The following is a 23,918-nucleotide window of genomic DNA, read 5'->3' as shown; positions in this document are numbered from 1 at the left end:
TTTGTATATTAAAATTTTATAGGGTAGTCAGTAGCAATTATAGGAAGGTATGTTTTTAAAAAAAATTTAGTTTTTGGCTGTAACTGAAGTTTCGTTGTCTATAAAACAGTGTTTGATATTGGATGTTTTTAAACCAGTCTAAAATCCACCTCTATGGATTGTATTGGTGTTTAATCAAAATTCAGGGATTAAATGTGGTGTGTGTGTGTGTGTGTATCTGTGTGTTCACGCGCACATATGTAATATGGTGTTTGGGTAAAGCTGCTGACAGTGCTTCTTCCTAATGTCACTGTAAGAGCCTGGACATGATCTCCCCTAATCCCTGGTGGGGGCCTAACAACCTCCAAAGCCCAGTATGTTTAGAGAGTGGCCACCCTGTGCATTATCTCTGAGAAATCCATATAGCTAAAAGCATTCAGTTAATCTACTGTATACCCCTTGCCCTTTCCCCGCTCTTGAGTCCTTCTTTCATAGACGAATGTGTTCTTCCCTAATTTCCCTGGACAGCAAAGTCTCTCTGACAAAGGCCGATGAAGGTAGAGCAGGATTTTCTGTCCCTGCACCTGGAGGTTGGACCTGAGGGGGTGTAGTTGGCCGCTGACCCTAATGTCCCCCCACACTGGGGTGCTTCTCACCTCAGCAAGCACTGCGATTGAATCCACTCTCCTCCAACTCCTCATCCCTAGCTTAGAGGGTCTCTTTTGTGTTCACTGTAAGTTAGGTTTACAGCCAGAATGAATAGCTTCTTAGGGGTCACTCTGCAAACGTACCAATTAACCTACCTGGCTTGTCTGGAGCTCCACACTATGTCCCCACTTCACCTCCTGAGTTCCCTAAGGACTTCTTGGCTTCTGCCTACCCACTGAGCCCTGGAGAGGCACTCTCCTAAAGTGCTTGGAGGAAACTGATCAGACTAGACACTTGACATTTTCCACTCGTTGTTTTGGAGCAATCAACTCCAGGCCTCTTAGAGGGAAAAAGTCAGGTCAGGAGCAAAATGCATGTGTTTGCATAAGTATGCATAGCTCAGTGTGTGCCCTGGTCCTGTAACTGAGGACAAGCCTAACTTATTCATTTACAGCTTCTTTTATTGCAGAAAAAGGAATGGACGTGGGATGAGAGCAAGATGCTGGTGATGCAGGACCCCATCTACAGGTAAGAGCCCAGTCCAGCACCCAAGATGTCACTGAGCCCCAGAGTCCCCCTGCCCTCTCCTACAGCCACCTGTCAGGCTGGTGGATCCAGACAAATTTAAATAAACTTCTATGCTTTTCCCTTCTGAGATCTGTTGCTTCCATTAGATGTGAGTTCAAGAAGTAAATCTGCCTTATCATTCTGGTCATGCTTGATTGCATTAAGGAAGCTATGAAGTATTTCTGCCTGATGTTTAAACCTCTCAGTTGTAATTGGAGACCTTTTAAATTTGTGCTAGTGTTGTCCTAACTGAAATTCTAAAATTGCATGTATATTGATCAAAATAAGAAAACTGGATTATTCCATCACCCTATGCTAACAATTTTCCACAGTTATCTCTTCCACCTCTCTACCCCTTCAGAAACTGAGCACAGTAATAAAAGCTTTGTTATCATGCAGGAATCAAAAGTCACAAATGTGTCTCCAGGTCTGAATGCTTTTGTCTCCCCAAAATTTGTATGTTGAAATCCTAACCCCCAAGATGATGGAATTAGGAGTTGAGACGTTTGGGGGTGATTAAGTCATGAGGGTGGGGCCCTCATGTTTGGGATTAGTGACCTTATTTTATAAAAACAGGCCCCAGAAAACTAGCTAGCCCCATGGTGACGTCCTTCCCCTATGGGAAGACACAGCTAGAAGGCGGGCCCTCACTAGATGCCGAATCTGCCAGCACCTTAATCTTAAACTTCCCAGACTCTAGGACTGTGAAAAATAAACTATTATTTATAAGCCAGCCAGTTTCTGGTATTTTATTATAGCAGACCAAACTGACACACACCCAGAAATTGCTTTTACGAAGAGACTGGTATGATTCCTCTAGAGATCAGATGGCTGCCAGCCATGTGTATTGTCCTGGGCAGAAGAATATATCAGACAGCAAGAACATATAGAAAGCCAGGCTCTCCCAGGAACCATGGCAGGAGCTCGAGTCATGGGTGTCATTCTTGTGTCCTGGATCTCGGCAGACTAAGCCCCACCTCCTTCCTGTTTTCCTCACTGGGAGAATGGCCATTCCTTTAGGAATTTGGGGACGTAGATTTAGGTTTTGATTTTGTCCGCTCTCAAATTATTGCCATGCTTTTGTTGACAAAGTGGATAAGGGTTGGAACTCAACGTGTGAAGTTGGCAGCACGGTGGCCCTGCCTTTTAAAGAGCAGATGCTTGTGAAATGGAATGTCCATTCATCCAAACAATGTGCAGGTGTGAAATACTCATGCCAGGTACTGTGCTAGGTAATTTCATAGATTACTAAACTAAATGAGTCACAGTCCCACTAAACTAAATGAGTCACAGTCCCTTGTTCTCAGGGAGTTTTAGACTAGTGGGAAATGGACAAGTTACTGAGGTATAGGATAGTATGTCCGACAAAATGAATTTCTGCCTCTGTGTTCCTGAAGTACTGTTTAATGTTTTTTGAAATAGTTGTTATAGTGTTTCTGTTACTTTTTTTAAAAACAAATGTCAATTTTTTGCCACTAGCCTGTTAGGCTCTTGAGGGAAAAATCTGTGCCCTTCTAATCACTTTTGTATATCTAGCGCCAAACCTGTGTCTGGCCCAAATGAAGCACTTAATAAATGTGCAATGGGTGGATGGATAAATGCATTGAATTAATATCTGAAAATTAACATAAGTGTTATGGTGATTCACCTCAGGGAACAATTACCTTCTACTTGAGTGATGAGAAAAGGCTTTAAGAAACAGATTGCATCAGAAGCTGGCTTGAAGAATGTGAATGGGCAGGCTGCTATGATATGCATTTTGTAAAAGGAAGAGTTTCTTGGCTTTATTTTCTTAATGCTGACACCATATATGGAAAAAAGTGACCTTCTTACGGATGCTGATCATGAGTGAGTTCTGCCTTTTGCTGGTTGAAAGAAAGGACTTTCCCCGAAGTTTTCACATGTCCCAAGTAAGCTGCTGACTTTGCTTATTTTTAACAGCTTCATTGAGGTATAATTGGCATGCAAAAATCAAACATATTTAAAGTTGAATAACTTGGTGAATAAATCTCAGTCAAGATGGTGAACATATCTATCACCCCAAAAGTTTCCTTGTGCTTTTTGTAACCCTTCCCTCCTCATTTCTCTCCCACTTCATCCCCAATCTCAATCCCCACATCCCCAAGTGACCACGATCTCCTTTCTGTTATTGATGAGTTTGCATTCTCTAGAATTTTGTGTAAATAGAATCAACAGTATATCCTCTTTTTTGGGAGGAGCTGGCTTCTTTCACTCAGCATAATTTATTTTGAGATTGATTCCTTGTCATTGCATGTATCAGCAGTTCATCCCTTTTTATTACAGATCAATGATCTGTTTTATAGGTATATCACAGCTTGCCTAACCATTCATGTGTTCATGGACATTTTAGTGGTTTCCGGTTTTGGGCTATTACTATTAAAGGATCTATGAATGTTCGTGTAATGAACATTCATATGTTCATTATGTTCAAGTCTTTGTGTGGACATATGCTTTTATTTTTCTTGGGTAAATACCCAGGAACAGAATGGCTGACTCATATGATAGGTATACATTTAACTTTTAAAGAAATTGCCAGATTGCTTTCTAAAGGGATACCACCAGTGGTGTACAAGAGTCCCAATTCCTCCATATCTGCCAACATCCAGTATTGTCAGTCCTTTTAATTTTAGCTCTTCAAATATGTGTGTATTAATATCTCATTGTGATTTTAATTTGCATTTTTGTAGTGACTAATACTAAATATCATCTTTTTGTTTGTTTTGAGACAGGGTCTTACTCTGTCACCCAGGCTGGAGTACCAGTGGTGTAATCACAGCTCACTGCAGCCTCAACCTTCTGGGCTCAAGCAATTCCCTCACCTCAGCCTTCTGGGTAGCTGGGACTACAGATGTGCACCATCACACCCAGCTAATTTTTAAATTTTTTGTAGAGACATGGCCTCACTATGTTGCCCAGGCTGGTCTTGAACTGCTGAGCTCAAGCGAACCTTCCATCTCAGCCTCCCATAGTGCTGGGATTATAGACGTGAGCCACTGCACTCAGCCTTCTCTTGATCTTACATGCCATTTGTATATATATTTTTAAGCATCTGTTCAAATCTTTAGCCTATTTGGTTTTCATAATCTTGAGAGTTCTTTATAAATTATGGATGTAAGACTTTTTATCAAATACATGGTTTACAAACATTGTCTCCAAGTCTGGCTTGTCTTTTTTTTTTTTTTTTTATAGTGTCTTTTAAAGAGCAAAAGTTTTAAATTCTGATGGAGTCCAATTTGTCAATTTTTAAAATTTTATTGATTGTGCTTTTGGTGTCATAGCTAAGAAATCTGTACCTAACTCAAGGTCACAAAGATTTTTCTGTTTTCTTCTAAAGCATGAAGTTTAAATTTAGGTTTTATGTTTATGTGTATGATCCAAGTTGATTCAATTTTTTATGTGGTATGAGGAATGGATTACAGTTCTCCTCCTCCCTCCTCTTCCTTCTCTTCTTCCTTCTCTCTGTTCCTCTCTCCCTCCCTCTCTGCAATTGGATGTCCAGTTGTTCTAGCCCTGTTTGTTGAAAAGACTGTTCTTTCTCCACTATAGTGCCTCTGCTAAACATCAGTTACCCATATCTGTGGGGTTTATTTCTGGACTCTTTATTCTGTTCTATTTGTCTAATTGTCTGTCTTGACACTAGTACCACACTGTCTTGATTACCATCGTTTAATAATTCTTGAAATCAGGTAGTAATAGTCTTCTTTCTTTTTTAAAATGTTTTTTTATTCAATTAGTATTAGTATAGTATGTATTTTTCCATCCATTCACTTTTAGGAAGAAATATTAGGGGGAATGGGGAATGCCAAATACATTTTAAATGTTAAACGAATTTTTCTTTGGCCTCAAAACTCACACAGTAGGCTCTCTGATTGTTGATAGTCTTGTGGATGTCTTTCTAGTCTATCAAAATTTAGCAACTTGTGTTTAAAAACAAAGAAATAAACTTTAGTCCCTGTGTTTTCAGTGTCCTGGGTACTTTTTTTTTCATGTATTAAATTGTGATGTTTTGGTCTGTGTACATGTGAATTTTTATATCTGTGTGTGTGTGTGTGTGTGTGTGTGTGTGTGTGTATGAGGACTTTTTTCTAAAATATACATGGTCCATTTTATCATGAACAAGGATATTTATTATGATAATATGGTAACATTTACAAATGAGCTTTTCATGGGTACAGTTATTTTTCTGCCCTGAAGGGACCACTCTGGTTTAATTCACTAGCTCTGCTGAAGGATACATATAATTGTTTGTGGCTTTATAAAACACTGGCTTACTGAAGTGTTCACTTTAGACGAATGACTTTTTTATTTTTTATTAAGTCAAATCTTTTAAATCTTTTGCATTATTCACATAGAATAACAGAATCATATATTTTTTAATTGTGGTGAAATAAATATATATAACATAAATTTTGCCATTTTAACCATTTTTTAAGCATACAAATCAGTGGCATTAATTACGTTGATAGTCCTGTGCACCCATCACCACTATCTGTTTCCAAAACTTTTTTATCACTCCAAACAGAAACTCTGTGCCCATTAAGCAGTAACTTGCCATCATCCCCTTTTCTTAGCCCCGGTCACCTCTAACATCATGGAATCTTAAGATGTTAACATGTAACTATGGTGGACATGTAAACCAATTTCTCCTTTTTTTTTTTTTCAGTTTATCCTTTATTACAGTATACCTCTTTATCACAGGAAGTGATTCGCTATTACAGCGTTCTTCATTAAGTGAAAGTAAATTTTTTTTATATATAATTGTTTTCCATTTATCCTAGCTGTTGTCTCTGGAGCCACAAATATATAGATCTTGTTTCTCTTTTAAGTTAACCCAAGTTCCTGAAGCCATTCTTATTGTATTTTTCTAGACTTCTTAATTTCAGAAAACAGTATTTCCTCTTTAAAATATTAGCGTTTAATGGAATATCCCAGATATTCTCTTATCAGTGTAAAATGTGGAAGACATATTTTTACCCCAACAGTATGAAGTTATACCTTCATTTTGTATGAATTAGATCCAGTGTAATTTATTTGCTTAGCAAACTGTGTTTGGTCCTAGGTCATAGTGGAGTTGGAGTTCAGACTCCTCGGGATAATAACAGTAATTGCTTTTAATTCAGGTTTTACTCATTCTTTATTTCTATAGGTTCCTTTGTTTTTTAGCCTAAATATAAAACTTTACATATATTAATGTTAAATTAAATGTAATTGATTTGAGGCTATTCTTCAGTTTTTGAATCCTTGTGAATCAGGATTTCAATCAGGGAAGCAGGATGACTGTGAATGTCCTGTAATAAGGAATTTGCTATAGGATTTGGACCTGTACAATTTCAGTAGGAGCTGGGAAGTAAAAAGTCTAGAAAGGCTCAGAGAACAATTATTAACCAACTCTGGTGTGGGTTATGAGTCAGAATGTGCAGGAAGCCAGCCACATCCATGTGCTAGATTAGAACTGCAAAGGGGACAGGTGCAGAAGTCTCCGGAAGGCTGTTGGCTCTTCATGGCAACCACCTTTGAGTTTGCAGTAAAGTTTCTGATGCTGGGCCTGAGCTGACTGTTGTTCAGCAGGGCTAATAGTCATGAAGGAGAGCTTGATGCCAAGCTAGGTACAGAGAAAAGTGAGGACAAACTAAACAAAACAACTCCCTGGCACCTTGACATCCATTCTTTCCCACCTCTAGCCAATTATGACCTCCAGCACATAATAGCTGCTGCTTCACTTCCACTTCCCAAATCTCCCACAAATTATTCTTGTGGGCAACCGTAAAATAGGAGAGGGAATGCTCAGACACATAGTTCTAGCCTAGGTGAGTTGACCCAGTATAAAACCACCACATCAGGTTCTAGTAATAGGCTAACTCTCCCTCCGAGTTTTTTGCTAAGTGCAGCTTTAATAAGAATAGTTTCATCAGTTGGCATGGTGGCTCACACGTATAATCTCAGCAGTTTGGGCAGCTAAGTCGGGCGAATCACTTGAGGTCAGGAGTTCAAGACCATCCTGGTCAAAGTGGTGAAACCCCATCTCTACTAATTATACAAAAATTAGCTGAGCTTGGTGGTGGGTGCCTGTAATTCCAGCTACTCAGGAGGCTGAGGCAGGAGAATTGCTTGAACCTGGGAGGCAGAGGCTGCAGTGAGCCGAGCCTGGGCAGCAGAGTGAGAACCTGAGAGGCAAAGGCTGCACTCCAGCCTGGGCAACAGAGTGAGACTTTGTCTCAAAAAAAAAAAAAAAAAAAAAAAAAAAATAGTTTCATCCAAGTCACTGATAAGGCTGTTGAATAGAACAGTGGTAGGCCCGGAAAATAGAGATTTTTTTTCTCTTTTATTCATTTTGGATTTCCTTTTCTTTCTTAATCTGCTTATTCTACTCTTTCTGGCTTCAAGGGCATGCTTCCTAGAAAAAAATAAACTAAATAGTATTGGAGTAGTTGTTCTGTTATGGAAGTCGCTGTGCTTTCGAGTTTCAGTTTTCCTGCCTTAGCATCCCCTGTCCTAGTCTTATTGGTGGACACTGATGGAATTAACATGTTTGACTAAATTAGTCCCTAGGCTGTTTATGTTCCTTGAAATGAGTGAATAGACTGACAAACAAAACTCCTTTTTAAAACTAGAGGGAGTAAATTAATCTGACCTGAAGTCTTCAGGAGCCAGAATGGAAGTAATTCTCCAGTTATGAGTTTAAATGATCAAATTAGGTAGAGTCTCCATTAGGAGTTCCAGCCAGTCTCCAGAAATGGCATCAGTTAACATCCAAATAGTGACATGATTAAGAATTAGAAGTCTAGGCCAGACGCAGTGGTTCACGCCTGTAATCCCAGCACTTTGGGAGGCTGAGGCAGGCAGATCACGAGGTCAGGAGATCGAGACCCTCCTGGCTAACAGGGTGAAACCCTACCTCTACTAAAAATACAGAAATACACTGTAATAGCCGGACATGGTGGTGGGCGCCTGTAGTCCCAGCTACTCGGGAGGCTGAGGCAGGAGAGTGGCATGAACCTGGGAGGTGGAGCTTGCAGTGAGCCAAGATTGCACCACTGCACTCCAGCCTGGGTGACAGAGCAAGACTCTGCCTCAAAAAAGAAAAGAAAAAATAAAAAGAATTAGAAGTCTATTCCAACTTTGGCTTTCTACATTGATCTGTTTTGATTTTGAGCAAGTCAAAGATAAATTATTCAGGGCTAACTAGAGAAGGGAAGAAGGGTTGCATGGAGAGGTAATGTGTTTTGTTGTTCATTGTGCTAGGCACTAGGGGAAACACTGGTATTTCAGCCTGGGTCCAATCAGGAGACAGAAACCGTGCAGTGATTTAAACAGAAGAAATTTATTATAAAGAACTATTAAACTATAATAAAAGAGTACCTACAAAGTGTAAAGAGGAGAGTACTCAAGGTAGCACAAACTTGGAAGGTAGACCCGTCCCAAGATGCCCTTTAGACATTAATATAGAAGATATGATTACAGCTACTGGTGACAGAGAAATTCACCAGATTGCCTATGTCAGAGCTGGCCCCAGTTGCAGGGAAAACAGAAAGCAATCCTCCAGGGCTTGGATGCAGGTGATCTGCGGCTGGTGAGTGGGCACACAGGTGGAGTTGGGGTATGGCTGTGGGTAAGAGACATAGAGTATGTGATGTCTACATCAGGAGAGCTGTGAAAAACAAACCTGGGGGGCAGGGGGAAGGCTAGCAGAGAGAGTTAGAGCATCACTGTGGATGGGAGGCCCAGAACACCTAGTGTCTGCTTTAGTAGGGCTGTAGGGAGGTGATCACCAGGTGGGGCTGGTGCTGAGGTCACTGAGGGATGTGTGTTCTGGGTATGCATACCACTGGACATCCTCATATCCACACCACTGACAGGCTGTGTAGCAGTCGGACCAAGAGAAGCCCTTTCATTCTGCAGTGTTGCCCCTCCATTCTGCAGAAGAATCTTACCATCGTGCTGCTGTACAGGAGATGTGCTTAAAGGAATTCCATCCATTACCACAGAGCTTGTATTGAAAGGTAAATTTGGAGCTGAGTAGCAATAAATTCGTACAGGTGGTTACTAGAACACAGTCCTACTACCCTCAAGGAATATGGTCAGATAGAACTTGACATGCGTCACTTCACTTAATCCCAGCAACCCTGAGTGGTAGAATGGTAGAATCTATCATTCTCATTCTTAAGACAGAAATTAAGCTTCAGTGATATTGGGCAACCTCCCCATGGTCACAGCTGCTGCATGGTTAGAGAGCTGTCTGGCACTCACACTTTTGCCCATTTTGTTTTACCTCTGTGCTCAGTGCTATCCCACCTTTAAAGGTGCCTCATTCATAAGCTTGCACACTCTGTTTTTATTATAAAAATTATATATAAAAATACAGGACAAACTACATTTTAAGGTAAATGGGGATTTTACAGAGCTATTCTGTGATATTTGGGATTTCTTGGGAAATCAGGATACCCATGTAGTATGTTTCACTTAGTTAACAATCAAGAGTTCAAATGATCAAGATGAACAAGATTCAGGAAAGATGAGTATGCTGAGATTCAGGAACCACATCAAACTACAATCAAGGTAAACAAGAAATCAGTTCTTAAACTCTAGACTCAGTAATGAAATGACAGAATGTTAAAGACCAAGATTTTAAAACCAGCTGAAGGGGAAAATTACATTGCCTACAAAGAAATAATTTTTTGATGGCAAAAAATGTAAGACAGAAGACAGTGAATTATCTTTAAGAATATGCTAAGTTAAGTGCTTATCTAAGTTAAGTGCTGAAGCTTAGAAAGTACTCCTTGAATACCTTTTTATTATGGAAGTAAGGTAGAAGAAATCCTGGGCAGCTTTTGTAAAGACTTGGAAATAAATAAAAAGGGCATCCATCCTTACAGGAGAATGAGTAGTTCAGAGTACAGACAGAAGAAAGACTTGCATTTATCAGATGGAAGAGGTGGTGACTTCTGCAGAGCAGTTTCAGTAGGTAGTTGGGGACAGCCGTTTAGTTACTTGGTAGTGAAAGAAAGGAGAGCCATGTTATGATGAATTACAACTTAATAGTGAGATCAAATAAATACGTATTTAAAAAGAGGAGCTAGTAATGCCCTTATAAAGGGAAGATGAAAAGGTCCTATGGGGATAAAGATGGAAGGTTTTTAAAGTATGTGTAATTTTAAGCATTATTATTTTTTCAAAATGTGTTTATATACAATCCTGACCTGGGATATGTAAGTGGAATCATAATTATGAGATAAGGGAAATGCTATAATATTTAGTCACTGTATTGTTTTTGGAGCCAAAAAGCACCCTCAGGATTTAAGGATATCTTTAAGATACCTCTCCAAAGTCCATGCTATCCCTCCAAAATCAGAGACCTCCCAGACAGAGATGACTCTATATCTTCCCTTCTTCTACATCTTCACATACCCCACTTTCCAACTCAAATCCTGGAATGCATTCCCTTTTCTCCATTCCCGTTAGACTCTGGAAGGGGTCCAAGGCACAAAGGGTCATAAAAAAAATCAGGGAAGGAGGTATACCTCGTTCTTTTCTTATGATATATACATGTCTCTTTTGCTCTCCGTGTAGTTTATAAGTGATGGGGTGACATCTGCACCTTCTGTACTGTTTCTGTAAGGTTGAGTGTTTTCTCTTCCTTCAGCCTCCCATTGCCTAAGGTTTTTGAGCAGCCTTTGCTAAATTGAGAAAACTGATCATCAGGGATGTGGAGGCAGCGCAGCCTATAGATCTCTTTCTAACTTCCCATATCATTTCTGGGCCAGCCCATCTGGCGGATATGAGTGTCCATCACTCTAGTCATGAGTCATGTTTCATGTAGAGTTGATGTTTTTATTTCCTCCAGCTTCAAAACCTTTCATTGATAGTGCCTTTTCATACATATGCATGAGTAGGAATTACCCAATTTTACGCGTGGAGAATCTTATGAACTAAGAAGGGGAAGGAAATACCATTCATGCTGCCTAGCTTCTGTTAGTTCCCAGGGCTACTTAGCAATCCCTTATTCATCCTGGTAGATGATAATACCCATCATAATGCCCTTCTTACCTTCTACCTGTCAACCCTGTATACCCTCACTTTCCATAGGTGACCCCCACACCTCTCTGAGATTCCTCAGCTGTCCTCTCCTCCCTTAGAATGTCTTAGTGTCACTGCCACCTGTCTCTTGTTCGCTGACTCTCTCTCTCTTCTGGACCCATCTTCGCTTGTTTCTTCAGCACCTTGAGCTGTGAACTATGCTCTGTCTCTCTGTCTTCCTGGACACCCTCTTTCTCCCTACAAATATGTTCAGCTCTCTCCTATCCTTTTTTTAACCCTGCTAACCCCACCCAAGAGCCCGTCTTCTGTTAACCCTCCCTTTCTTCCAAAGCCCTGGGTATGTCTTTGTCAGGGCCAGCATCCTGCAGGTCCTCATGGCCTGGCCTTGCTTTCCACCACTTACTTCACAAAAATGACTCCCTCCACATTTACACATGCATTCCCCACACCTCCAAACACACCAGCACATTCCTCTGTTCTTCTGCGTTGCCCTGTAGTATCATCTACCACTTCTCATTTCTCCTATTTCTGTTTTTTGCCTCCTTCTCTTTTGTTTGCTTTCAACCCTATGTAGTTATATGTATTCTTTATCTTTCCTGAAGGGAAAGTTGTGGGTTGTAGCGTTTATCCCTCCTTATAGGGTGCAAAAAGTCCCTTGTGCTTAGTGAGTCTCAGTAAATACCTACAATGGATGATGAGTCTCCAGCAAGGGATTAATGACTTATAAATCACTGGAGGTATGGTGGCTCCAAGTTATATGTACATATTAGCACATGTGTCCAAGACCTTTCTTTTTCTCTCTCCTTCTTTCTTTCACCCTTTCTTTTCAAAAGTCATTTCATGCCTCTATGTAGAAAGTGCTTGGAATGCAAAGACAAACAGAGTGTCTCCTGCGTCCTCAAGGATCTCACTGTGACTTCTATTAAACTTTCTGTGATAGTTTTTAGATAAATGTTCAGGGGAAGGTGAGGCATAAGTTTTAAAATGACCAAATAATACATAACTATTACTAAAAATAAAGTAGTGAAGAGTTTTATAAAGGAAAGTGTCCGTTTTCTTTCTTCAACACCTATTTCTCCTAGTACTGCTCCATATGCAAATATATTGACACTCGGATATTCTTTCAAACTCTAATATTCTACAGTTAGTTCTAAATTATCCTGTTTTTCTCTGAGTAATATATCAAGAGCTTCCTCCCACATCTGTACTTGCAGTCTTCCCATGATGGCTTTGGCTCTGAGAGTTCCAAAGTGAAAGTGATATTTTAGGAAAACCAGTCTGGCTTGGAATGCAACTCATCCCAAATGGAAAGAAACTCCTGTCAGTGAGATGGACTGAAGAGAGATTGCTTGGGGATCTGAGTGTAGTAGGAAGACTATCTGGGTCTGGCCAAACTGGGTGATGGCAGTAGAAATGCATAGAAAGCAGTCAACCTGTGGGCTGTTTTAAGCATGGACCATTCAGACTAGTGGTGTCTGAATATAGATAGAGTAAATGAGGGAGGGAGAGGAGGCCCGAGTGATCTCAGGTTGAAGCTTCAGTGCTTTTACCTTTGTTCTTTCTGAGGGCTTTCTGCCTCTGCTGGCCTCCCACTTGATTTTAAATTCAGTCATCCCGAAAAATGGAAATTTGTGTCGTGGTAACTCTTAGCATGAACTCCATGAGGGTGGCGACCATGCATGTTTTACTGTTGCATCCCAAGTGCCTAGAAGGATTCTTAGTGTATAGTAGGTGCTCAATAAATACATACTACATGACAAAGCTGGGACAGCCTTGATTTGCTTGTTTGCTGCACTAAAATGTTCATCTCAAAAAGGCTACTAAGCTGATTTATCCTCTTGGTGACCTTGTCTTCTACCCTTGCATAATGCTTTTGTATCTAAAACTGGGAAGTGTTATCACAGCCCCCAGGGCAGGGAGCTCATGAGAGAGCCCATAGACCTGCACAGCAGGAAACTGAAAATAGCTACCAAAGCAATCAAAATTAAACTTCTGGATCCGCCTCTCTGGGCCTGGTCCTAGAGGGCATCTTTTACACTGATGATGGGAAATTAAATTAGGCCACCTTTAGAAAACTTCACAAAATTAAATACTGTTTACCAGGGAGGGAATTACCCTATGGAGAAAGTAACAGGGGAGCAGGGAAACAGGCTGGTCACAGTTCTACTACAAAATGATTGGCTGGTGTCAAATTTCCTTACTCTGTGCTTCATTTTATTCTTCTTAAATATGTAAAGGAAATCAATTTAGAATTTGTGCAAAGCATTGAAGAATCTCAGAAGGGAAAGTGTGTGCAAAATAAACACTTCTCTCCTTGACTTCTCTCCTTGTTACCAAATTGGCACTGGCCTGGGAGTCCATCAGATGGTCTTGACCTTTTCTGGGATACAAATACCTTTGAGAATCTGCTGAAAACTGTATTTTCTCCATAGAAAAAAAATCATTCTTGCAAAGTTTTGAATTTTAGGAGAATTCATATACCCCAGAGTCCTGCATGTTTATGAATTCCAAGGTAAGACTCCTATTTTGCCAAAAAGTATTGAACATCATCTTTGAATATTTGCATCTAAAGCTGGGAAGGTTTATCATTGGCTCTTCTACTGCTCAAGTAAGAGTAGGAGGAGAAAAAAACAAACCAATCTAACTTTATTAATGATTTAATGTTTGAATGCTTAATAAATTTTATTTACCAGCCCAAGAGATATTTGCATTTTGTTAGAGGAATCTTATTCAAAACAAACCAATCTCATGTTGGTGAGTTTCAGATTATTAAAGGGAAGAGGATTCACATAGGAGGGATCCTTATGTTACCCTCAGTGTCCTTGGAATCGCATGGATGATGGGAATGTTGGCCTAGGGCCTGGGTTTTACACTGACATGTAAGGACCATGTGAAGGCCCAGAGTAAAGGGCCAGAGTAAAGGGCCAACCCTAACCCCAAAGGTAAATAAAGATTGGTCTTGATTTGGAGCTCTAGCCCCTGCCTGACAAACCTTTAATATTAATAGATAACCTCTGGGGTTGTAGTAGGACAGTGTTGTAGCTTACTCTGCAGCATGAGCATTTTGCACTAAACACCTGTGTAGATACTGCCACAGTGCCCTGTCCTCTGGCCTGGCTGGGTAAGCTTTCTGTGGCTTCCATCTTGTGTCCTGGCACAATTGGGAGGAAGGATGTTGGCATCACAACTCTGGGAGCACAATCAGACTGTGAGCCTTGTCTTCCTCTCTGGTGGCAGACCTCAAACTGGAGAGGTGAGGATGACTGCGAGGTTCAGAGGGTTAAGCACAGAATTTGGGAAAGATGGAGTGGAAAAAGCTGGGTTGTCTGCAAGTCTCCACATCCTTTATCAGGAGACCCTGAGACCTGGCTTTTGAGGAGTTACAGCCTTTCGCAGTTGCTGACAGTCACCATGATCAAACCATGATTAACTGAGGAGTCCTCTGTATTTGGCTTAACATTTCTGCCTGTCACATTCTTATTAATCTTTCAACGTTTATTTTAAATAACATATCCACCAGGAATACTTTCCTGATTTCATCCCTACCCCCACAGTGTGGATCTAATTAAGGTTTGTCCTTTGGACCCTAAGGTGCTATACAGCCCTTAAGTTTATCCTTTTATTGTAGTTTATCTGTCATAATTTTTAGTAGGAACTATATCTTATCTATCTTTGGGGCTCCTTAACCACTTGTCTCACACACAATAGGGCTCAATACGTATTTATTCAATGTAATTGACTTCTTAAACTTTTGCACAATTCCCAGAAATTAATTACACTCATTCTGTAGACTTTTATTTAGGACTGAGTGGATGAATGAATGAATGAATGAATGAATGAACCAACCCACCTATAAAAAAAAAAAGTGTGTTGAGCACTGAACACAGCCCATATGTGAAGGTATTTGGAAACAGTGGCAAAAAATGTTAACATTAGAACATCAGAACATATATTCTAATAGAAGATAACAAGCAGCACACAAATAATACTAAAAAGACAGCATCGCAGTTGAGAACACTGAGAAACAAGAAGTCAAATGACCTTGTTCAGCTTTGCTCAGGAAGAGAGCCCAGCACCTCTTGATGTTGTGGGTTTAACCACTAAGCAAGGCTGCCTTTGAAAATGCACACCCTCCTTCCTCCGGTTGGCCGAGGATGCCAGTCCTGTCCAGCTTCTGCTGTGCAGTTAGCTCTTTGCTTTAGGGCCTGATTATCTTTTTTCATGGATTATCTTGGCCTTTGACTGTCTCACATGTCCGTGTGAAGAGACCCCCAAACAGGCTTTGTGTGAGCAACATGGCTGTTTATTTCACCTGGGTGCAGGCGGACTGAGTCCCAAAAGAGAGTCAGCAAAGGGTGGTGGGATTATCATTAGTTCTGAGAGGTTTTGGGATAGGCAGTGGAGTTAAGAGCAATGTTTTAGGGGCAGGGGGTGGATCTCACAAAGTACATTCTCAAGGGTGGGGAGAATTACAAAGAACCTTCTTAAGGGTGGGGGAGATTACAAAGTACATTGATCAGTTAGGGTGAGCAGAAACAAATCACAATGGTGGAATGTCATCAGTTAAGGTTATTTTCACTTCTTTTGTGGATCTTCAGTTGCTTCAGGCCATCTGGGTGTACACATGCAGGTCACTGGGGATATGATGGCTTAGCTTGGGCTCAGAGGCCTGACATTGACCTCATCTCTTGTCTCATTTGTTGCAGTTTTTACTGATAATTCATAATGATAAGGGGGTGGGTGGGAGAAATGAAGCCATCATAAAGGGTAAATGTGTTCATCTTGTTTGTATTAATTGCTCCAATAAAAGGTTTTTTGGAGGGGGTGAGCAAGAAGAACCTCAGAATGGCAGCCCCTGACAGATGAGATCTACACACGAGCTCATCGTTGCTCAGTGTCTCCCATCAGCACATAATTAATGGTTGGAGATGGTTCTGATTGCTGGGGGAGGTGAGGTACTGCAGGTGCATTTCCTTCCAGAGTTGGAGCAGCCGTCCAGGGTCTGGGCCAGTGGTGTGTCCTCAGACTCAAACACTGTGAAAAATATAGAGAGAGATATATGTATATACAATGTGTACACACACGTGCACATACACACACCAAAGTTTTTTGTATGTGTGTATGTATGTAAGAAGAATTTTCTTAGTGAAAGAGTTAAACCTAAATTTCTCCTGATTACCTTTGTTCACTCATGAGAAGGACAAAATCCTAAGGAAACAATTTAGCCTGTCAAACACCTCAGCTGATGAAGGGGAATTTGACAAGCTAAATGTAAAAGAGAGACTGCAAGACTGATAAACAGATCCCAAGAGAGCATGTAGTATTGGCCAGGCCTCCCCACCCTTCCAGCCCTCGTATATCTACATGAGCCCCATCCCTCAGGTCCTGAGAGGCAGGAGGAATTCATATGAATCTCCTCTCTAAGAAAATAACAGCAAAATGATTTTGATTTCACCTACTGTCCTTTTGATCCATGTCACGTTTCTGGTTCCTTCCTATGAGAAAGGGAAGTCAGTAGCAGATGGGTGAAATGCAGGTCTGGGGCAGTTACAATAGCCCTTGCTTTTTATCAGGACACTTTACTAAAAATTAAACTGACCTCTTGCCTTAACCAACCCCACTCCTACTTCCACATCAAAACGGCGTTAGCTGTCTCGCAGGGAAAGGCTTAGCTACTTCAGAAGGGCCACCAAAATACTGCCTAAGAAAGGGAGAGGGATACAAGCCAGGGGTAGGACTGGCCCCCACCTTAGTGGCAGGTTCATAGTTGGTGCCGTCTTGGACCCCAGGCGAGCTCCTCTTCTTGCACTCTGTCTTCTGCTGTCTCTGTCTTGAGCTGTCATTTTCCCTACATTTCCCCTAGATCTTGAGGCTATTTCTGTTTTGTCCCTTATTTTCTAGCCTATAAATAGGCTTGGGTTTTGCCATCCTAAAAAGAAAAGATGCCCCTCAAACCCACCATCCTGTCTTGCCCTTTCACTGCCAGACTCTTTGGAGAAACTGCATTTGCTATCTGTATTTCCAAAACTCCCATTCACTTTTCAGCTCATTTTAATTGGGCTTCCTGAGCTACTCTACTGAGACTGCTCTTGCTAAGGCCACCGGGGATGTCTTAGTTGCAGAATCCCTGGCTCGCTTTCTGTCTGCATCTTATTCAGTCTCTGTGAAGCACTTAATGCTGTGGGTCTTTCCATCCTTCTGGAGACTCTCTCCTCCCTCAGCTTCCACGATGGTTTTCTCTTGTTCCTCTTCAGATCTCTTGGTCTTTTTCTGCTCAGTATTTTTTTTCTGACTCCTCCTATTATGCCCTCCATTTAAATGGGTACTGTTAGTGGGATTCTCTCAATGAGCCCCCTTTCTTCTTCTTGCTCCTCAGGGGAATGTCGTATTTCCCATAGCTTCAATCACGCTCTAAATCCCAGTGACTCCCAAGTCTATGCTCCTCTGCCCCTACACTCCATCCCCTCCATCCCTTATTTCCAATTGCCTCTTAGACTATTCCATCTGCTTTTGCCTTCTCAAATCTGACCTGTCCAGAGCCACACCACTCCTCCTCCTTCTGTGTTCCTTAGTTCTTTTTTCCTTCTGTGGCCCTGTTAATGTTTAGTCCATCCACCAAGTTACACAGCTCAGAATCGTCTCCTTCCCTCTCATTATCACACCCAGAGAAACGACTCTTGTGTCCACCTGCTATCCCCATGGTGGCTGCCCCTGCCTTTGTTAGGCCTCCAGCGTTTCTTGCCTGGACTCAGGATTGGTTTGTCTGGCTGCACAGACTGTGCTGTGCATCGCTCCAGGTGTGTCATTCAGGGCCCTGAGCCCAGGTGCCCTGCACTTATTTCCCAAACTGTAATTCTCACAACAGCTCCCCTGTTTGTAGATGAGAAAACTAAAACTTGAGCATTGAAAGATTCACCCATTAGCTCACAAATGTAAGCAGCAGAATGGGGATTTGAGTCCGGTTCTTCTGACAGCAAGCCCCAGGTCCAGATTCTGTTGATTCCCCTAAGCACCCTGTATTGCAGTAGGCTCTTGGTGGCCTTCCTTCTGCTCCTGCCCTCCTCCAATCCATCCTCCACACCACCATGACTACCAGCCATGTGATCCCCCTGCTTAGACTCCTATCCTTGCCCTGAACCCACAAGGTGAAGTCTGAGCTCTGTAGCTGGGCTCTCCACAGTTGGCCCTGACCTCCCTCTGTCCCCATCTCCCACCAGTCCTTCTGTATGCCCTGCAATCCCTGTGCCCAGGCAAACTGTGCTGCCTCATGACCTCATGCCTTTCCACATGCAGTTTCCATTGCAAGGGCTCTCCCTGCTCTTCTGTCTCTGTGATGGGTAGATTTCCATTGTCCCAGATCTGCTCAGCAGCCCTCCCCACTGTCCTCAGTGCCCAGGGAGGCTGGCCTGTGTAGACCTGTCCCGAGAGCTCCTGCCAGATGGCACACAGCTCTTCCTCTCTTGGCTCTGGAAACTGCTCCCTGCCCTGCCTCTCTGGACTTGGGGTGCTGAGGGCTCCCAGAGACACTGCACTGCCCTCACCTTTGTGAACAGTCCTGTATTAAACCCTCTTCAGCCTACTCACATTATCTGTTTCCTGCCAGGACCCTGACTGACACATTCCCCACCCCACAATCATGCCACCTCCCACGTTGTCTTCAAGACGCAGCTCAGGCAGCAGCTCCCTGTGTGCCTTCCCAGTTCCCACAGGCAGCTGGCTGCATCCTCCTCCGCGTTTCACTGGCTCCATTCCTCTGTCCGCACTTGCCACACCCTATCAGTACCCCCGAGCTCCTCAGGGCAGGCTCTGAAGCAGACTCAGCCCTGTATCTTGGAGAAGCCAATATGGGGCCAAGGGAGGGGGTACAGAGTAAGATGTGCGTGTCTTAGAACAGAGGTGATGCTGGACCACCCCGACACCTGCTTTTGGGTACTGGGGAGGCAATGAGAAAAGAGCTTCTGGCATACAGCAGATGAAAATAACAGGAATTCTCAAGCAAGGACTTGCCTCCTTCACAGCCTTCTGCTCACATTTCTCCACCTTTTGTGGACAAGGAGTGGACAAGCAAGTGTACGAACCTTTGTTGATGATTATTTTGCACTGGGAAGATTTTGCCTAATGCCTCTCTGCATATAACACTTGAAGGAAAGTATTCACTTGCTTGAAAGCAAAAGGATAAGCTTGAGAAAAGAGAAGAGGAAGGGTCCTTACATGCTGCCTTCCAACTGCCCCCTCCCCACATTTCCAAAAGAAAGATACAAGACTTTAAAAAAGTAATTGGAGCCGGGCGCGGTGGCTCATGTGTGTAATCCCAGCACTTTGGGAGGCCGAGGCGGGCAGATCACGAGGTCAAGAGATCAAGACCATCCTGGCCAACATGGTGAAACCCCATCTCTACTAAAAATACAAAAATTAGCTGAGCGTGGTGGCACGCGCCTGTAGTCCCAGCTACTCGGGAGGCTGAGGTAGGAGAATTGCTTGAACCGGGGAGGTGGAGGTTGCAGTGAGCCAAGATTGTGCCACTGCACTCCAGCCTGGCAACAGAGTGAGACACCATCTCAAAAAATAAATAAATAAAAATAAAAAATAAAAAAGTAATTGGAAATCAAAATGAGGTCAAATAGGAATGGGTTCATTTTTTTTTCCCCCACTTTGTTTTAAGGTTTGCTAGTGGCCTGGAAGTAAAGGTACACAGTCCTTTAAAAAGCAGCAACATGGCTTTGTCCTGAATGGTATTGCCTAGGTTTTCTTCTAGGGTTTTTATGGTTTTAGGTCTAACATTTAAGTCTTTAATCCATCTTGAATTAATTTTTGTATAAGGTGTAAGGAAGGGATCCAGTTTCAGCTTTCTACATATGGCTAGCCAGTTTTCCCAGCACCATTTGTTGAATAGAGAATCCTTTCCCCATTTCTTGTTTTTGTCACGTTTGTCAAAGATCAGATAGTTGTAGATGTGTGGTATTATTTCTGAGGGCTCTGTTCTGTTCCATTGGCTCTATTCACAATAGCAAAGACTTGGAACCAACCCAAATGTCCAATAATGATAGACTGGATTAAGAAAATGTGGCACATATACACCATAGAATACTATGCAGCCATAAAAAATGATGAGTTCATGTCCTTTGTAAGGACATGCATGAAGCTGGAAACCATCATTCTGAGCAAACTATCGCAAGGACAAAAAACCAAACACCACATGTTCTCACTCATAGGTGGGAAGTGAACAATGAGAACACTTGGACACAGGGTGGGGGACATCACACACCAGGGCCTGTTGTGGGGTAGGGGGAGGGGAGAGGGATAACATTAGGAGATATACCTAATGTAAATGACGAGTTAATGGGTGCAGCACACCAACATGGCACATGTATACATATGTAACAAACCTGCACGTTGTGCACATGTACCCTAGAACTTAAAGTATAATAATAATTTTAAAAAATATAGATAGATAGATAGATAGATATATGCAGCAACATGGATGCAGCTGCAGGCCATTATCCTGAGTGAATTAAAACAGAAAACCAAAGACTGCATGTTCCTACTTACAAATGGGAGATAAACAATGGATACACATGGCCATAAAGATGGAAACAACAGACACTGGGGACTCCAAAAGGGAAGAGGGAGAAAGGGGGACAAGGACTGAAAAAGTACCCATTGGTACTGTGTGCACTGTTTGGGTGATGGGTTCAATAGAAGCCCAAACTGCAGCCTTGCACAATATATCCGTGTAACAAAACTACAAATGTAACCCCCTGAATCTAAAATAATAAAATAATTTTTAAAAAACACACAGAAAAGAAAAAGACACTAGATTGTGATTGAGAGTGAGTTGTCCCAGGCCAAATCAGAATGGCCTGGATATTGCCGTGAGGGTGGGGGCAGGTGAGCATTAGAAATGTTGACTCCTGGAGTACACACAAGCCCCCAGCAGTGGCTTGTTGTCTTATCTTCAAGTCCTGGGAGGAAGTGCCTTCAGGTGAGTTCTGATTCAGACTTCCTCTTCCTCAGATACAGCATGAGGTAGGCAGGTCAGAGCAACTGGAAAAATAAAAATATTAGAAAAGAAAAGTATCTAGACCTGCCAGCCAGGCATGTTCCCCCCTTGGGAAGCTTGGGGAAGGAGGTGGATGCTCCTTCTTCATTTCCCGTCATGGCACATGGGACTCCTCACATGCTGAGCAGGTGGCATGAGGGGTATGGAGTTAGAGTCAGGTACAGAGGGAGTTATGGTGGGAATCCTCAGAAGCTCAAGTGAGAACTCAACTGCCTTGGTAAAACAAGATGTGCTTATGATATGTATCATATCCCTGGATTGGTTTATTTGAAGAAACATGGATGGAAGGTGGACAGTCAGGGATGATAAAGAAATCCAGCACCTCTTACCCATGTGTCCCCTGAAAATCTTACCAACATGAGAGTGAATTTGTTGGTGACCATGGAGACATCTATGAAGACATCAAGGACTTGGAAAAATAAGAGGAATAAAAAAATCCAGAGTTTCCAGGTGGCATAAATGTAACATGGGACTAATTTCTAGCCTAGGTATAGAGAAAACAATAGTAATACAGGTAATGAATGACATTCAATATTCAAATGATATTTGATGATTAATCAGGCAGATGGTGCAGAAGTTTTCAGAACTTGGTGAAGATTGCTAGGGTTCCAGTTCTAACTCAGATACTATAGTGAGTTGAAATATGTCCCTTAGAAAGGTATGTTAGGATATGTTCCTCACCCCTGGTGCCTGTGGATGTGGATGTTATTTGAATATAGGGACTTTGCAGATGTAATTAAGGTGAACTCATATTAGATTAGGGTGGACCCTAAATCCAATGACCAGGGTCCTTACAAGAAGAGGGAAATTTGGACACAGAGACACAGAGACACAGAAGAGACGCAGGGAAGACGTGGGAAGGCAGAGGGATCAGACTAGAGTGACGCTGCTGCAAACCCAAGAATGCCAAGGATTGTTGGCAGCAGCCGGAAGCTAGGAGAGATGTGGAACAGATTCTCCCCGAAAGCCTCTAGAAGGAATCAGCCTTGATTTTTGACTTCTGGCCTCCTGAACTGTGAGAGATGAAATTTCTGTTGCTTTAAGCTATCCAATTTGTAATAATTTGTTACAGCAGCCCTAAGAAATTAATACAGATACTACTGGCTGTGTGACCTTAAGAAAATGCACAGGGGTTACCTCTCTGTTTCTTCATCTGTAAAATGGAGATAGTAACTGTATCCACTTTATACAGTTGTTGTGAGGATTAGATGAGTTTTTACATGTAAAGTGCTTAAGCAGTGCCTGACAGATGATAAACACACAATAGATTAGCAAATATTCTTTGATCACTTCAATTTAGTAAAGATTTTTTTTGAGCAACTACTATGCGGCAGACCCTATATGTAAGTTATTTCATTTGATTCTTGTAACAGCCCTGTGAACCTCTTCTTATCCCATTTTGCAGTTAAGAAAACTAAGGCTCAGAGTATTAACTTGTTTTGAGAAAGCAGATGAGCTGCAACCTCGACTGAGCCTTTGGCTCTGTTCTGTCAGGTCTTCTATTCCACAAAATCACAGGCATCTCAATGTATACTGGGGAGTGGACAAGGAAGGGTACGAACCTTTGTTGATGATCATTTTGCACTGGGAAGACTTTTGCCTAATGCCTTTCTGCATATAACGCTTGAAGGAAAGTATTTGCTGGCTTGAAAGCAAGAGGATAAACTTGAGAAAAGAGAAGAGGAAGATGTAATTTTCTAGACAACGCTCCTCCAGCATACACCAGTCAAACTAGTGCCCCTAGTATTTGTGGTGTGTTCATTTTCCCTTTTTTCTGGCTCTAGGAGGGAAGTTGTGTCTCTGACCAAGAATCTTCAGGAAGTCTGAGGGTCCTGAAAAGTGTGGGATGGATGGTTTAAACCCCCCAAATGTGAACAAGCTACATGTATGAACTCAGATAACATAGACACGCAGAAGAAATAATTGGCAGCCTGTGTAAATAGATTTGGTTTTTGACAGCCAACAGCAGGTGACAGTTATTTTGGAGAAACTGTGAGTGTTGGAGAGAAATTAAAGCCTTGAAATATATGAAAGGATTTTTGTGTAGTGGTTTTGTGAGGGACACTAGTCTTTTTTTTTTTTTTTTTTTTTTTTTGCCTTCCTGTCAAGTATTGAACAAGAAAAAATTAATTTATCCCAGTACTTGGCATTTAGAAAGTGCTGTGTGATGGTTTGTGGTTGATTCAAGTAAAGCAGGGGAGGTTTTAGTGGAACATAAGAAAAACTTTAACAGCTGTGAAATTAAAACATAAATTAACTGCTGAGATAGGCCATGAGGGTGCCTTAGCTAGACTTTCAGAAGATAAATATGCATTTGTCTGGCTCTCGCTATGTCTTAAAACTCAATTGGTTGCTTATTCGTTACTCTAGGTACACAGTAGATCTTTGTAACAATAAGTTAGACATTTGTATAATTTTATTCCTTGAAGAAACCTTAGAAATCAGCTCTTATATTTGCATTTCTCTGCCTGCAGTTGAAGAGATGAGCTTGACTGTCTCTCGAGGTCTCTCCCAGCCCTGGAATCCCAGGCTTCCTTCCAGACTATGCTGTGATGAGACAGATCTGTGAGATACATCCCAGTGATGGTGACAAGGGGCAACTTGACAG

The 23,918-nt window shown here is 41.9% G+C and overlaps 1 protein-coding gene across 10 annotated transcripts in view; it reads left to right on the top strand.

Annotated features, from left to right (window-relative positions):
* Nucleotides 1-23,918, top strand: part of C1H1orf226 (chromosome 1 C1orf226 homolog) — a 319,795-nt gene that overhangs the window by 234,019 nt on the left and 61,858 nt on the right. For 7 of the 10 annotated variants that reach the window (XM_054526420.2, XM_054526412.2, XM_054526432.2 and 4 more), the window contains one exon: nucleotides 1,082-1,155. In XM_054526420.2, coding sequence (XP_054382395.1) covers nucleotides 1,082-1,155 — 74 coding nt within the window. The remainder of the gene's footprint in view (nucleotides 1-1,081; nucleotides 1,156-23,918) is intronic. The other 3 variants (XM_002809868.5, XM_054526448.2, XM_054526438.2) reach the window with 1 other exon arrangement.

This window comes from Pongo abelii, chromosome 1, assembly GCF_028885655.2.
Source record: "Pongo abelii isolate AG06213 chromosome 1, NHGRI_mPonAbe1-v2.0_pri, whole genome shotgun sequence".
NCBI lineage: Eukaryota > Metazoa > Chordata > Mammalia > Primates > Hominidae > Pongo > Pongo abelii.
Note: the sequence above shows the minus strand (reverse complement) of the source record. Positions and strands in the feature narration are given on the sequence as shown.